Here is a 14,490-nt window from a genome sequence, read left to right as displayed (position 1 = left end):
TGGCCAGGAAACAGCCCTGATCTCAATCCAATTGAAAATTTGTGGCGACGTTTGAAAATTCTTGTACGAAAAAAACGTCCATCCAATGAAAGACAACTTATTGAAGCTATAATTGATTCTTGGCACCATGTGGTTACGAAAGATGAACTTCAAATACTCGTTCACTCGATGAAAAGACGGTGTAAAGGTGCCTTAAAAAATAAGGGTTACCCTACTAAGTATTAATTGTGTAAGTATCACTTTAAAAAAATGCAAATCGAAGATAGATCTTACTGTTAATTGCATAACTTTTTTTGTAATACAGATATTGTAATACTGTATTTATTATTAAATTCTACATTAAATTACCTTCAATTTTATATATAAACGTTTGTATTTAAGTGAAAATTAATATATTCTACAAGCACACAAAGTTGAAAAACATGAAACTTTCAAAACGTGTCCACACTTTACTTTTGGCCACCACTGTATATTAGGGGGACCGGAAAATAAGATCCTTTTGGTGCATTTGATATTTGTTATCATGATTTTATTTTCAATCAATAGTGTATTTATCCTCGTTAGCTACAAACAACCTTTCAATGCCGGATCGAAAATGAATCGATAAAAATTAATTGGTTTTTAAGACTAACAAATATTTAATGTCCAGAAACGACACTACTTTCCGGCCTAGTTGGTGACTAGTTGGGTGACTGGTGCACGTTAAATTTGTCGGGTCAAAAAGTCCTCCATGCTCCTATAACAAATTACACCTCTGTGGGTACTGAATTGGAGATTGATCGTTACCTGGTTCAGATCAAAATTACGATCTGTGGTTGAATGAATGGATGTGTGAACGGGTCTGCCCTATAAAACGGGTGTGACGTATGGGTATGACAGAAGTCGAATTCTTGGCCATAGATGGCACCTCTGGAAAACAAAAACAATTGCATCCCCTCTGCCTTAACGACCGACGACGACAACAATTATTGGTTTAGTCAGTAAAACTATTTGAGATTTAAATTAACTAAAGTATAAATATCTTAAAAGATAAATAATGCTACCACTAAAAAAATAGTTGCTCAGTTCCCTATGCCTATTAGGATACAATTTGGAAGTAATCATTTTTCTCGCTAACCATTGACAATTAATTTTTAATTTTGCTTTTTTAAATTTATATTTAACATTTCGTCACCATTAAAGCTTGTGAAATATTTTTGTGTGGAAAAAACTACTTAGTAATAGCGCGGTAAGTTCGTACGATAAAATGATATTTTTTTACAATTTTGTATTTTGTTTTCAATTCTATATATTGACAGTCTACAGTTTTACACAGCATTTATTATGAAATTAAGTATAATCTTTCTATTTGATAACGATGTAACGTTTAACAATTTTTGCTCCGATTTAATTATATTTCTCTTAAAAATCTGTGTAAGAAAGTTTTACCATAGAATTACTTAATAATAAAGGATTATTACATGCAGGCACTTTAAGGTAGCGAAAAAGATATTCTTACAGATTTGGATGTTTAAGGAAAAAAACAACATCTCATTATGGTCCACAAACTGCGGTGAAGTCGCAAAGTCAAATTGGGATACAAATAGTTATATCTCAGAAAATGCATGTCATATCAAAATAAATAAAGGAATTTAAATGTAGATAATATTTTAAAGAAAAAAAATGGAATAATACCAAACTGGGCCCACCCTGTTTCCTGCGGATAAGATAAAAATTTACCGTTTGCTACATTCTGCTTGGAAAACTTAAATATTTATTCAGAACAATTTTTAAACTTAGGCCAAAGCTTGTCAACAAATGGCACGCTTGCTAAAAAATTATAAAACAATGCATCTTGCTACATGGCGAATCACAACTGAAATACTTGTGCTGGTTTCTGTTCATTTTTGTCCTCATATTTACACCACGTTATTGTTGCGTTTAAATTATATAAATTTTCCTTGACAGCACCACCATCTGTTAAGGAAGTTTCGGAACTAATATTTTTAAATATAAATTTCTAGTATTCGATACAAAACGCAGCAAACAGTACATTTCTATTCCCTTCTGCTTTTTATTGAAAGTAAATACGATTCAATCATTAATCTCTTAACGATTGGTTCATTTTCAAGAAAACGGTCATAAAAGTGCTTATTTTTTATCCCTGAAAACTTTATAAAAATATGTGTATGAGCAATATATACATCCCCAATTACCTTAAAAATATCCTGATTCTGCCATCTGGTGTGTAAAATGAGAAATAAAATGTTTTCCGGGCAAAAGAAATGAATTAGTTTTATTCTTATTGGCGCGTTACTACTGAATACTCCAGCACGTCAATATCACGGGAGCGAGAAATAGAGGGCGAAACCTCACCCCGTCATTTTCAAGGGAGCGAGATGGAATGGGTTAATAATAATTCACCTAAAGTTTGTTTATAGAAATAACTTCTTTCGCCACTAAGTCGAAGACCGTCTGCTTCAATGGAAAAAAGGAACAGCGCATTTCAAAGACAAGAGATTCTTTTCCCCCCTATTTCCTTTTTCTCTGCGACCTGAACCAAAACCTGTATTAAATATTGACCCAACTTGAAATAGTTAAACTTCGTATCTATAATCAGTACTACTACTACAGACGAATAGTTAGGAATTACCATAACCTCTTATGGGGTTATCTTTTTTTGGTAATCCGAAACACCAGTACACACTAATACAGGCACACTAGTGAAATTTCCTTTCTTTTTATCTGTTTAGTTGTTCTTTTTCTGTATCTCTGTTTCGCATCATGCATAGTCTATTGCAACGGAAAATTTTGTGATATTGAGTGTGCATTATCGAAAGTTGTTTACCTTGTGTTAGCAAGGTTGAAAGTTGTTTACCGTGTGTATGCAATATCGAAAACCAGTTTACCTCGAAATGTAATATTGCAAACAGTTTATCTTGGGTTAAATTGCCGTAAGTAACAGTAACCTTGAGTTTGCAATATCGTAAAGGGCTCAGTATTGCATTCAGAGCTGTCTGTAACTTAGAAAAGAGAGAGAAGCTCTGAGCATTGCATAGCCTTCATCGACCCTTGCACCGTAAATCTTTATATTAAATCTAAGCCTAAAAGTCCTTTCTGCCTTCGTTTTTCTTGATTTGAAAATCACACAATGTGTTAGGCTTCATTTAATGCAATAATAGATAAAATGAAGATTTTTAATTTCAAGATAAATCAAGTCGAAGATATACGTTTTTAGAGCCCATGATTTAGAGAATTTCCTCTATTTTTCTTCTTTTTTAAACGCACTAGGTTACATAACTTTTCAAACAACAAAACTCTTTATTCGTTCCTTTGAACTGAAGTCATAAACTGCAGTAATGAGCATGCATTAAAAATTAATTTCCCATAAAAAGAAAGTTATTCCTTTTTTTTCCCAATTTATTTATTTTTTAAGACTTTGACACTGAAAAGGAAGGAAGTCATTAAATCAAAGAACATTTAATACATGCAAAATAAATTACTACAAAATAAATTTACGAACAGCGGTTGGAAAAAAAGGTCTTCCAGAAAGAAACTGAAATACATTTTTCAATCATTAAGGTATTTTTTCAACAGAAAAGCAAAGTATTTTCTAAAAGAAATAAAAATGGCATTAAAGGACATTCAGTAAGTTATCTGACACGATAAATTTCGAAAGTTCTCTAATAAGATTCTTAATAAGATTTGTGTTGGACATAAGCCGAAAAGAGAAAAGAATGTTTTGGACTAAAGCCTAAAATTCAATGGATAAAGTCATTAATTTTTGTCAGTTAGGGTTACGGTTGTTGAAACAGTAATAAGATTTGACTTATGACATTCATGGAATTATACTTTTGTGTGGCATTATATTTTTGGCTAGCTGTTGATCATGCTAAAAATTTTTACAGTTCAACGCTGTTGAAATTATTATTAAGTGTATTTTTTCAGGAAATATTGTCACTATATATCTCTTAATACAAGGTATGCAGAAATATTTTGTATTTATATAACGTTTTGTAACTTAGATGAAGATTTAAGTTAAAATTTCGCTTTTTAATTAAAAGTAAAATATTATTAAACAAAGCTTTTTTCAATTATAAGAAATAAATATTTTATGCATCGAAGAAATATTTTGAAATTCACTGCATTAACCCTTTCGAAGGCCGTGGGAAGTATACTTACCACCACTTTTTAAACACTTTTAATTTAGGTTTCCATTTGTTAATAACTTCAGCTTTCTTGAATTGCGTTTGAATAAAATTGGCAATCATTTGTTAGTTTAAAAAAACGTATAAAAGTTGTAAAATACATATTTCCTTTTGAAGTTAGTAGCATTTGTAAACTTTATTTTATAAATAGAGAAAAATAAATGTCAATAAGTTCCCAATAAGTCGTGTTAAATATATTTACCACCAAAAAAATGGCATTTTCATAAACTAAATGAGTTTCTTTTTCTTATATCAATTACTATTCTTAAAACAATTTTAATTCCAAAAATACTTCAATTTACCTTTACTAGAAGTAAATGGCCGATTAAAGGGTTAAAATGTCTACTGGTAACTTTTTGTTCCCGGGGTTACTTCGATAATTTAAAAATAGTTTCAATACCTATACTTCTAACTATGCAATGCTTACAATCGATGAATAAAATAGTTACTAGAAATTAAGGAACAAAAATACATATTTAAAGTGATCAGTATTTATAGGTGGTATTTTAGATTTTTGAAGGTTACTTATTCAAAAAGAATGGAAATCTGGTAGTAAGAGCATTTCCTTTGTACAATTTTTACGCAAAAAGTAAACTTTTTCAAACTACCACTACCTATTAACAGTAATAACGCATATGTAGTAAGTAAGTTTTACCTGTTACCAATTTCCCAATGCCATTAGTCTCAGTCGCCCTAGGGCATAACACAGATCAGAGGTCTAGTGCCCGCTTGCGCGGGCAGGTACCTTGCCAAATTGCATGATCTAGTAGCTGTTACCAATTATAGTAGTAGCTACACAGAGTTTACTTCTCTCCAAAGAAATGAAGAAATGAAATGTTTTTACTGCCGATTCTTCATGTTTCCCGGATAAGTAGCCGTCCTCAATACAGTTACTGAGAGACGCCTCTCCAGTACAAGAATTTAACTTGTTCACTTAACGTGATTTATAAAATTGAGCTGGGTGCATGCGCAAAATATAGCTCAGAATCGATAAATAATACTATAGAATAAGTTCGTTCGGTAAAGTGACTGAGAGACGCATCTCCAGTACAAGGAGTTAACTTGTTTTCTCAGTCCTTACCTTATATTCTTTGGCCTTCACGAAAGAACTTAAAAAATATAGATTTCAGTGAATATCTATTATTGAGAAATACCTAAAAAAATCATGAGGGTGATTTCAAGGTTGAGAGCCAAGTCGAAGTTATAATTTTATACAACTATTTCTATGAATAAAGATAGTATTATTTTCATGTAAAGATAGTAATATTTCTATCAGGCAGATACCTCTTTAATATTCTATTGTATATTGAATATCTATATAATATTTATTTGATATCTATTTAAAGTATCTTGTCAAATGTATTAACTAATTTCATGCGTCACCTTTAAAAATTGAAATTTTGCACACCTTTTAAAGTTCTTAGCAACCTTTAAAAAGAGTGACTGAGTATGAAATTAACTCGAACAGAATCTTTAAGTACAATCAGATTCATTATCCAATAAAAGCTGCTTTAATTGTATCAGAAAATGTTTAATTAACAGACATTATGAGTTAATTAAATTGAGAGCTTTGTTATGTAAATATAATTAATAAACGAAATTGCAGACAAGAATTTACCATGGTATTTTGCCGTAGTGTAAAAATCTCAATTAACAGTAAACATTCTCGTTAATTTTTTTAATCAAAATTTTGACAAATAGAGTAGAACTGATAAACTGGTTAGAGAAGTCACATACAAGGTAGTTGCCGGACTATCTATTGCTTATATAAGCTTTTCTTTGTCGTTGATATATTTTTGCCAATCTTGTGTAAATATGTAAATAGTTGCATATTTTTTTCTCTTATTTTCTATTTTATTACACCTGGGTAAATGTTAATATTATTCTGACACCTGTAAATATTATTATATGCTAATCGAGTTTAATCTCATTTATGTTTAATTTCCTATCTATTTCATCACACGTTCAACCGACTAGTTTCCCCCTCATGACTTTACTATTTGGTGCTGGGCGCTCCCTCTCCCCCCAATTCTACTACCACTTCACACATTCCCTCATTATCTCAAAAATTTGACGAATCAGTCAATGCTGCTTCGCCGCAGTGCACTGAGATTTGAGTTATGTTTTAATGCTGTGGGGCCGTTCAAAAAGTACGTACATCCCGAAGGGGGGAGAGGGGGTTTGCTATTTTGTACGGTTTTGTACGATGGAGAGGGGGGGAGGTATTATACAAAGTACGTACATTATAAGCATACACAATCTAAATTTGACTTTTTCCTACACACTTCTTAAATAAATATTTAATTTTATTTAAAACGTAATTATTTCAATTTTTATGAAAAAGGGGGGTAGACTAATAAAATGTACGTACTCTAGGGGGGGGGGAGTAAGACCTTATGTATGGTAATGTACGAAGGGGGGGGAGGGGTTTAAAATTTCTTTATTTTTGTGTACGTACTTTTTGAACGGCCCCTGTACTGGTTCGGGTTAACTTAGATTATCACTGTATGTAGTTGCAGCAATTCTTCATAGTATTTCATTTCTTCTTAAAATGGTAATGAAATAAAAAATTTCTTTTTAATTATTGGATTTCAAAGTTAATTTATGAGAAGCCCGAAAGCAAGACGGAAAGGAATAACAGCTGATAGTTAACCCATTTCATTTATAGCTGGAGAAAACCTAAACTTAACTGTAAACTATTGATAACTATTTACTTTTTTCTCGAGTAAGAAGTCGCCCTATACGTATGAGTGTTACAAAATTTTGATAAACAACATTTTATTCTTTAACACGTTCACGCCAGGGTGACCCACCGGTGGGTCACGTTAGATTGTCCCATCTTGGCAGCGCACCGGAGTAAAAACTGGTAACAATAAATTTCATTTTTTAGTTTTTTTCCGGGAATAATAAAAATCCATAACTACCAATTATTTTCAACGGATGCAATTTTTATATTGAATTGCTTCTTCGCCGTGATAAATTTCCTTACAGTGAATTGTTATTGTTGAGAGTAGATCAACTCCTCCCGAATATTATCTAATATTGAAATAGTTCTTCTACCAGTATTTTCATTTTTCCCGGCGTGAACGTGTTTAGTTGGAAAGAAATGCATTTCTTACCAGTTTTTGCACTTTTCCGTCTTAATTTGCAAAGATTTTTCAATACTGATTCATGAAGATTTGATAACCACAACGTAGAAATTAAGGGAAGAGGGCATATGCCAATAATGCTAAAACTGACCTTTTTCGACGTACGTTATCTCAACCTCTAAAAGGGATATTGCTTTAGTTTTTTTTCCACAGAATATTTACATATACTTGTTTACACTGTTAGGACTGTTAATACAAATCTTTGGCAGAAATTTTGTTAAAAAATTATGAACTGAGAACTTTGAGTTTTTTTAAAAAGTTTCACTTATACGTGTACGAAAAACAAAATACGTGTACAAAATACAATTATTTTTCATCAAAAACCTTTCATAACTCAAAAAGTATTTTGTTAACGCTAAAAAATTATCGTAGCATACAACTGATAGAATTACAAATACCCTAAAAACTTTTAAAAGCGTGATCATAAGTAGTTTCTTAGAAAAGGTACATCGTACAGTTTTATCATTATTGATGTATGTCCACCAACTCTCCTTAATCAATCATATAGATATATACAAGTTATTTTAAGGATAGCTTATTTAAACCCTTAAAAACAAAACAAAATTTACCAATAATTGTATTTCACTTATCTTTTCACGAGTGCTTGGGAAATTCATACTTAGAACGAAAAAATAAATAAACAGGTAAACATTTAAGGGGTTAATAAAAATGCTAACAATTCGTAAATGTTTATAAAAATAATTTGCACACACAACTACAATAATTGCTTTACGAAATAAAACTATTCTCAACTATTGTATAAAACTATTCAACTATTGTATACTCGAAAACTACTGAAACTATCAACTATTCATTCGGGTTCTCGATAAAGTATTTAAAATCGATTTTTAGTTGTCAAAACAAAAATTCAGACAGCATCTAACCAGTTTAACCTTAATTATACTTCAGTGGGTAATCAATAACAAAAGCTAGAATTACCGGGGATTTCGAATTGCTCTTGTCAGGCAATGCACAAGCCAAATCGATGATAGAAAGAGCCAAGTGATAAAGAAGGATCTTCCTCAAATATCTTTCTCTCTAGTTCAGTAAAAGTCTCCTATGCTGGTCAATTATTCTTTGGCTCACTCCAGCCAAGACGATGAATATGAATAAGACGTTAGGAAGCATTCCAAAAGAGGAGTAAACAAATCGCTTTGGCGAGGTTTTACACGATTTGCATAGAAAATAGTTCTCTTTCGTATAATGTAGAATTGAGGATTTCTTCGATGTTGGCGCTGAATTAGGTGGAAATTTCAAAGGGGACGATACAAAATTGTAAGAGAGGATACAAAATGAATTTATAAAATGTTAATACTCGATTCAAGTGAGCGACATTAAAACGTCAATAAAAAATTTTGAAAAGATTTGTCTCTCTTAGAATTTTTAAAAATATTAAATCTGTAAGCTTTTTATTTGAAAAGAGTGGAAATTTGATTTTCAGCTAGTTTTCAATAAAGTGATGCCTGTGGGTTGTTTTTAAGGAAGTGTGTAATTCAAGAGTATAAAACGTGATTTAGAAAGTATTATTTCCAAATTCGCAGTAATAATAAAATTACGATCTTTGGTAACAATTTTACTTATATTTAATGAAGTAATTATTTTTTATATTAATTAAGGTAAGGTAAAAATAATTCAATGTGTGTAATTCAGGATGTGTAATTCAAGAGTATAAAACGTGATTTAGAAAGTATTATTTTTGAGTTCGCAGTAATAATAAAATTACAACCTTTGGTAACAACTTTACTTACATTATATGAAGTAAATAATTTTTATATTAATTAAGGCAGGGTAAAAATATTTAAAAACGTGTTTGATTCGAAACAATGGTGATAAAATGTTGAAAAATAGTAATTTGGCTAACCCTACTTAAACTTGATATCCTTATTGACTCAAGAACGTACTATCTCTGAATAAACACACCTTTTTTTCAACAGATTCATATTATTACAAATTATGTTATTATTTATTAATTATTGCAAAATGTGTATTAAATATTTGGTGAAAAAATAAGGTGAATAAAAATATACACTCATTTCGTTGGATGCGAATTTCGCATGGATTAAATGACACCATTTCTAAAAGTTCAAGCATAATTGTTCCAATAGATTTGCCATGTAAAAGCTTTCAAAACATTTGATGCTAAAAGAAAAATTGTTGATATAGACTGTTTGTACAGATTGTTGATACAAATTGTTGATATAAAAGTGTACGTATTGTTTTTAACATCCTTATGTAACTTTTATGTAAAACAAAACATATTCATATGAGAGGCTTAACGTAATAATTTTCGCTCTACTTTGACATCTGTGTAAAGAAATTTCCTTGCCTAACGCTGTTTCGCCAATGCGTAGTAATAAGATTAACCGGTTTATGAAATGGTAAATAAATCAGGTGCTGTCCGGAAATTATGAACTCTACGTATGGTACAATAATAAACATGAAAAATATAATTAATAATTAACAATTCTGAATTTGTTTGCAATGAGCTGCATTATGATTTCTTTAGAACGGAAATATTTAATTGTTTTATCACGACTAATTTTACTTAATTTATATGAATTAAAGATCGTTGCCTAACGTATGTAATGACAGCTGGAACTAATTATTCATTAAATGTTTATGTCATTAAATTAAACAAAGTACTGCAATATATATATATATATATATATATATATATATATATATATATATATATATATATATATATATATATATATGTATATATATATGTATATATGTATATATATATATATATATATATATATATATATATATATATATATATATATATATATATATATAATATATATATATATATATATATATATATATATATATATATAATATATATATATATATATATATATATATATATATATATATATATATATATATATATATATATATATATATATAATATATATATATAGCACACTATTGTAAAAGTTTTAGAAGTTTCTGTATTGCGGTAAATGAACGCAATTTATCGTGGTTCTTGGGTTCTTCTTACTGCAGCCATTTTTCTTCAGAAATGTACCAGAAAACTTATCTTTCAAAATAAAGAAGTCGGAATTGGATACTGAAGAAACGAAGACACGTGAGGCAGCCATACCAGTTCTTTATTCGTTTTCACATCACATATGTCACTGAAATATTTTAAAACAGATTTTTTTTTTGCTCCTGTTCAATGTTCATACTACTGTTATCACTGAAAAAGAGATGCTGGAAAATGTTTGATAGCTTTTTATATTGTAATAAAGTGGGAAAGTTTTATTTTTGATATTGATATCAGTCTTCCTTTTTCGCATAGGTAAGATACGTGTTCCAAATGTAGCTTAAAGCTTATAGAAAATTCTGTTATTGTAATCTTCAAAAAAAAGTGTATTGCAAGTTAAACATAATAAGGGGATATAGCAGTAAGCAATAAGAAAGCTATAATATAATTAGACTTAGTTTTAGCAACAAATAACTTATTCTAATTTAGATTTATAATGAATTAAAGACAATCTGATAGTAATATAAATTTTAAACGAACTGTACCTGCATATGCTATTTAACTGTTAAGTAGGGAAAAAAGTAAGAAGCGTTGCACCTAGATATTTTTTAATGACAAAATTTTTTGCTTACTAAATTGCAATGGATAAATCGCTCGCCTACCTATGAAGTGTCCCAGGTTCGAATCAAAGTATATTATATATTATGGTGTTTTATGTTATAGAACATATTTATTGTTAAAAATTTTGGACGTAACTTGTACTTTCCTATTTATAATTCTTATATTTGAAAGATTTTTATTTTTTTACATTTCAGAATATCAAGAATCAAATAATGACGACGAATGTTTGGGTTGAACAGGTAATACTTCTTAATTAATTTAAATAATTAATTCTTAATTAATTTTAATAATTAATTCTTAATTAATTTTAATAATTAATTCTTAATTAATTTTAAAACAAATAAGTTTTAATAAATTAAAAAAACTTCTTTTTAGGTGTTTTGTGTTAATTTTAAGTTTCATAAATTATTAAAAAGTGCTTAGTATTTTATATGTTGTTTTATGCATTTAATCGTGTATTTATTTCTGTAACTAGCAGACAACTTATAACGAAATTTCTTCTTTTTTTGTCTTCTCGTAATAAAATAAAAACTTTATATATCTTCCTATCAAGTCAAGAGGAAGAGAGTTTCCCACATACAATTAAGCTTCGGTGATTTATATAAAATTTTCACTTAGATAAATTAGTTAGAGCCCCTAGCGGGGCTGATGCTAAGTTATCTAATTTACACAGGCATAGACGGAAGAAAGTAAACGAACCACCTCGAATAACTTTTGGTCTAATAATGGGATCTTCACGTTTTAGGACTCAATCTTAATAGTTCGAGAAGGTGATCTCAAATATGCTAATTAATTAATGCAGACGATACTTTAAGTTGCGAAATCAGATACAAAAACGTACCTTTTCTCAAAAATCATACCTTTTTTATGATGTATTCAGATTTCTGGCCCCTAAAACATAGGGGGTAGTTGTAATCTTGGAAATATGGTCCCGATAGTTTGGTCGGGACAGCGGTCCAATGTTTGGATTATTTAGTATTAATTTCATTTTTTGCGTATTTCACCATGTCCCGAGAACTTAGTAAGTGAATTGAAAAAATTCGCACACAATTATAAAATTCGTTTATCCAAAGATAAGTCCACGCAAAAAATAGCTTTTAGTAATATTTATTACTTTATTTAATAATAATCGAAAAGGTTTTGAAGAAAAATGTATACATTTTTTATTTTATTTTAAAGAACATAATTTTACAAGGAAAAATAAAAAATTATAGCAAAAGTAGACGAAGAGTTTATGAGAAATCGAATTCTCTGGAATATTCAACCGATTTCGCCCAAATTTTGCATTTTCCAATTTAAAATTGCATATTTTAAAACGATGTAAAAAATTGTATACGTTAATATTAAAAAAAAAAGAAATTTCCACTGTTAATAAATATACTAATAAAAAGTAATAAATATTTACTATAAGTGTTCTTTTTGTATGAAATTGTCTTTGGATAAACGAATTATATAATTGTCTAGCGCAAAAAGTTATGGTGAAATAGGCATAAATTAAAAATAACATTAAGCGGTAACCTTAGATAGCACTCCTGACAGAACTAATGGGACCATATTTCCTAGATTGCGGCTACCCCCTATATTTTGAGGATCAGAAATCTGAATCTGTCTAAGAAAAGCTATGTTTATTCGTAGAAAATACATTTTTGTTTATGATTACCCCACTTAAAATACCTTCTGTACTACTTGGTTACCATATTTGAGGTCCTCCCCCAAAGAAAAACCCATTAAGATTGAGTCCTAGAACGCAAAGATCCGATCATTAGATAAAAAGTTAATCTGGGTTATTTTTGCTCCCTATAATAAATAACACTTGTATACTTATAAGCCTGCATAATTGAGCATTCCAATATTTGCATAAATCAACCATCATAGATATAAACCTAAATAACAAAATAACCTTTCTAGCACTTTTTACTTTTTGGGCTATTTATACAAGCAAAAAAGGTTCTCTCAAATTACCTCAGGCCTTAATAAGATGAACATTGTGATTAAAAATTGTTTTCTATTCTCAGATCTTACTCTTTGATATCGAAGAATTCTTTTATGTTTATTTTGAGAAAGACATATACTAAATTCCAATTAATAGAGATCTATTAACATTAAAAAAATATTAACATTATTATTATTAAAAATTTAACTTAGATGAGATAAATTTTTGTTAAAGTTATTGGCAATTTCTGATTTTAATTTATCTCTTTAAAGTTAAACGATCTTGCTGGATAAGACCATCATAGAAATTGGTTTTCTTATTGATGTGTCTCTCATTAAATAAAATACATTATTTTTATTATAAACAGGGCTGAAAGACCATATATATCGAGACGGAAAAGAGTAAAAACTGGTAACAAATAAATTTCATTTTTTAGTTTTTTTCCGGGAATAATAAAAATCCATAACTACCAATTGTTTTTAACGAATGCAATTTTTATATTGAATTGCTTCTTCGCCGTGTAATTTTTCTTTACAGTGAATTGTTGCTGTTGAGAATAGATTAATTCCTCTCGAATATTATCTTTTACCAGCATTTTCTCTTTTCCGTCCCACTTTCAGGCCTGATTATAAAGTATGCATTATTTAATTCGTAAAACGATTAAATGATTGTAAGAATCTCTATGAACAAAGTAATTGCTATTTGTATGTTAAGAAAGAATCGTTTTAAATAATTACTTTTATTTACTTGAAAATACCTATGTAAAGATTCTATAACCATTTTTAAATGTAGCCTTGCTTCAATTGGTTTTTTTTTTCATTTTCAACAAAATTGTTTAACAATATAATACCATTTTATTAATCTAATACATATATTTCATGCTTATCTGCTAAAATGGAATTGGGACTTCACAATTTATAATAACAGAATTTGCGCAAAAAATAGAATAAAATACTGCTTACCAGAAGAAAAGAAACTAATAAACAGGGGAACAAATTTTTGAAGCATTTATAAAACTGTTTGATTTTACCCAATTCGGGTGTGGGGATTTTAATTCTAATGTTAGTTTTTTTCGGAAAGTTACAGATTTTTTTTCAAAATCACATTTTTGGTTTAGTTCAAACTGTCTGAATGGCCAAATATTTAAAAAGGCTATAATTTTATACAATGGTCTGTTCCCTCTGAAAGTAACATTAAAGACAAGAAAAAAATATATAACCTTAGCCTACAATATCATAAACTGAAATGTTGATCGCCTTCTCCCTACCACGTCTTACGTAGCAGAGAAGTGGAGAGGCTTAATATTCACTCGATTAAAAACTATGTATAAAAACTGTATCTCTTAGAGAGAAATAGATCGCAGTTTTGAAATCAGTGGCATGAAAATATCTTAAGATGCTTTCGAAAATCTCGTGCGACAGAGAAAAAAAAACTCTAATGTGATCTACATACCAGATATTATTTATGATTAAAAAAACCTCTAATAAAAATAGCCATTTAGTACGATAAAGACATGATAAAAGCACCAAAGAAAGAAAGGGTTTAATCTAAAAATTGATAAGTTAAAGTGAATAAATTATTGATAACGTCTAAACTTAATAGAGA

General features: G+C 29.3%; 1 protein-coding gene across 1 annotated transcript in view; it reads left to right on the top strand.

The window, feature by feature from the left end:
- Positions 1 to 14,490, top strand: part of LOC107451538 (acetylcholine receptor subunit alpha-like 1) — a 128,041-nt gene that overhangs the window by 15,485 nt on the left and 98,066 nt on the right. The window contains exon 2 of the mRNA XM_087163781.1: positions 11,147 to 11,191. Within this exon, the coding sequence (XP_087019907.1) occupies positions 11,147 to 11,191 (45 nt within the window). The remainder of the gene's footprint in view (positions 1 to 11,146; positions 11,192 to 14,490) is intronic.

The sequence above is a fragment of the Parasteatoda tepidariorum genome, chromosome 5 (assembly GCF_982258835.1).
Source record: "Parasteatoda tepidariorum strain Cologne lab strain chromosome 5, Ptep-v5.0, whole genome shotgun sequence".
In the NCBI taxonomy this organism is placed as follows: Eukaryota; Metazoa; Arthropoda; class Arachnida; order Araneae; family Theridiidae; genus Parasteatoda; species Parasteatoda tepidariorum.
This window is presented reverse-complemented; position numbering and strand designations above follow the sequence as displayed.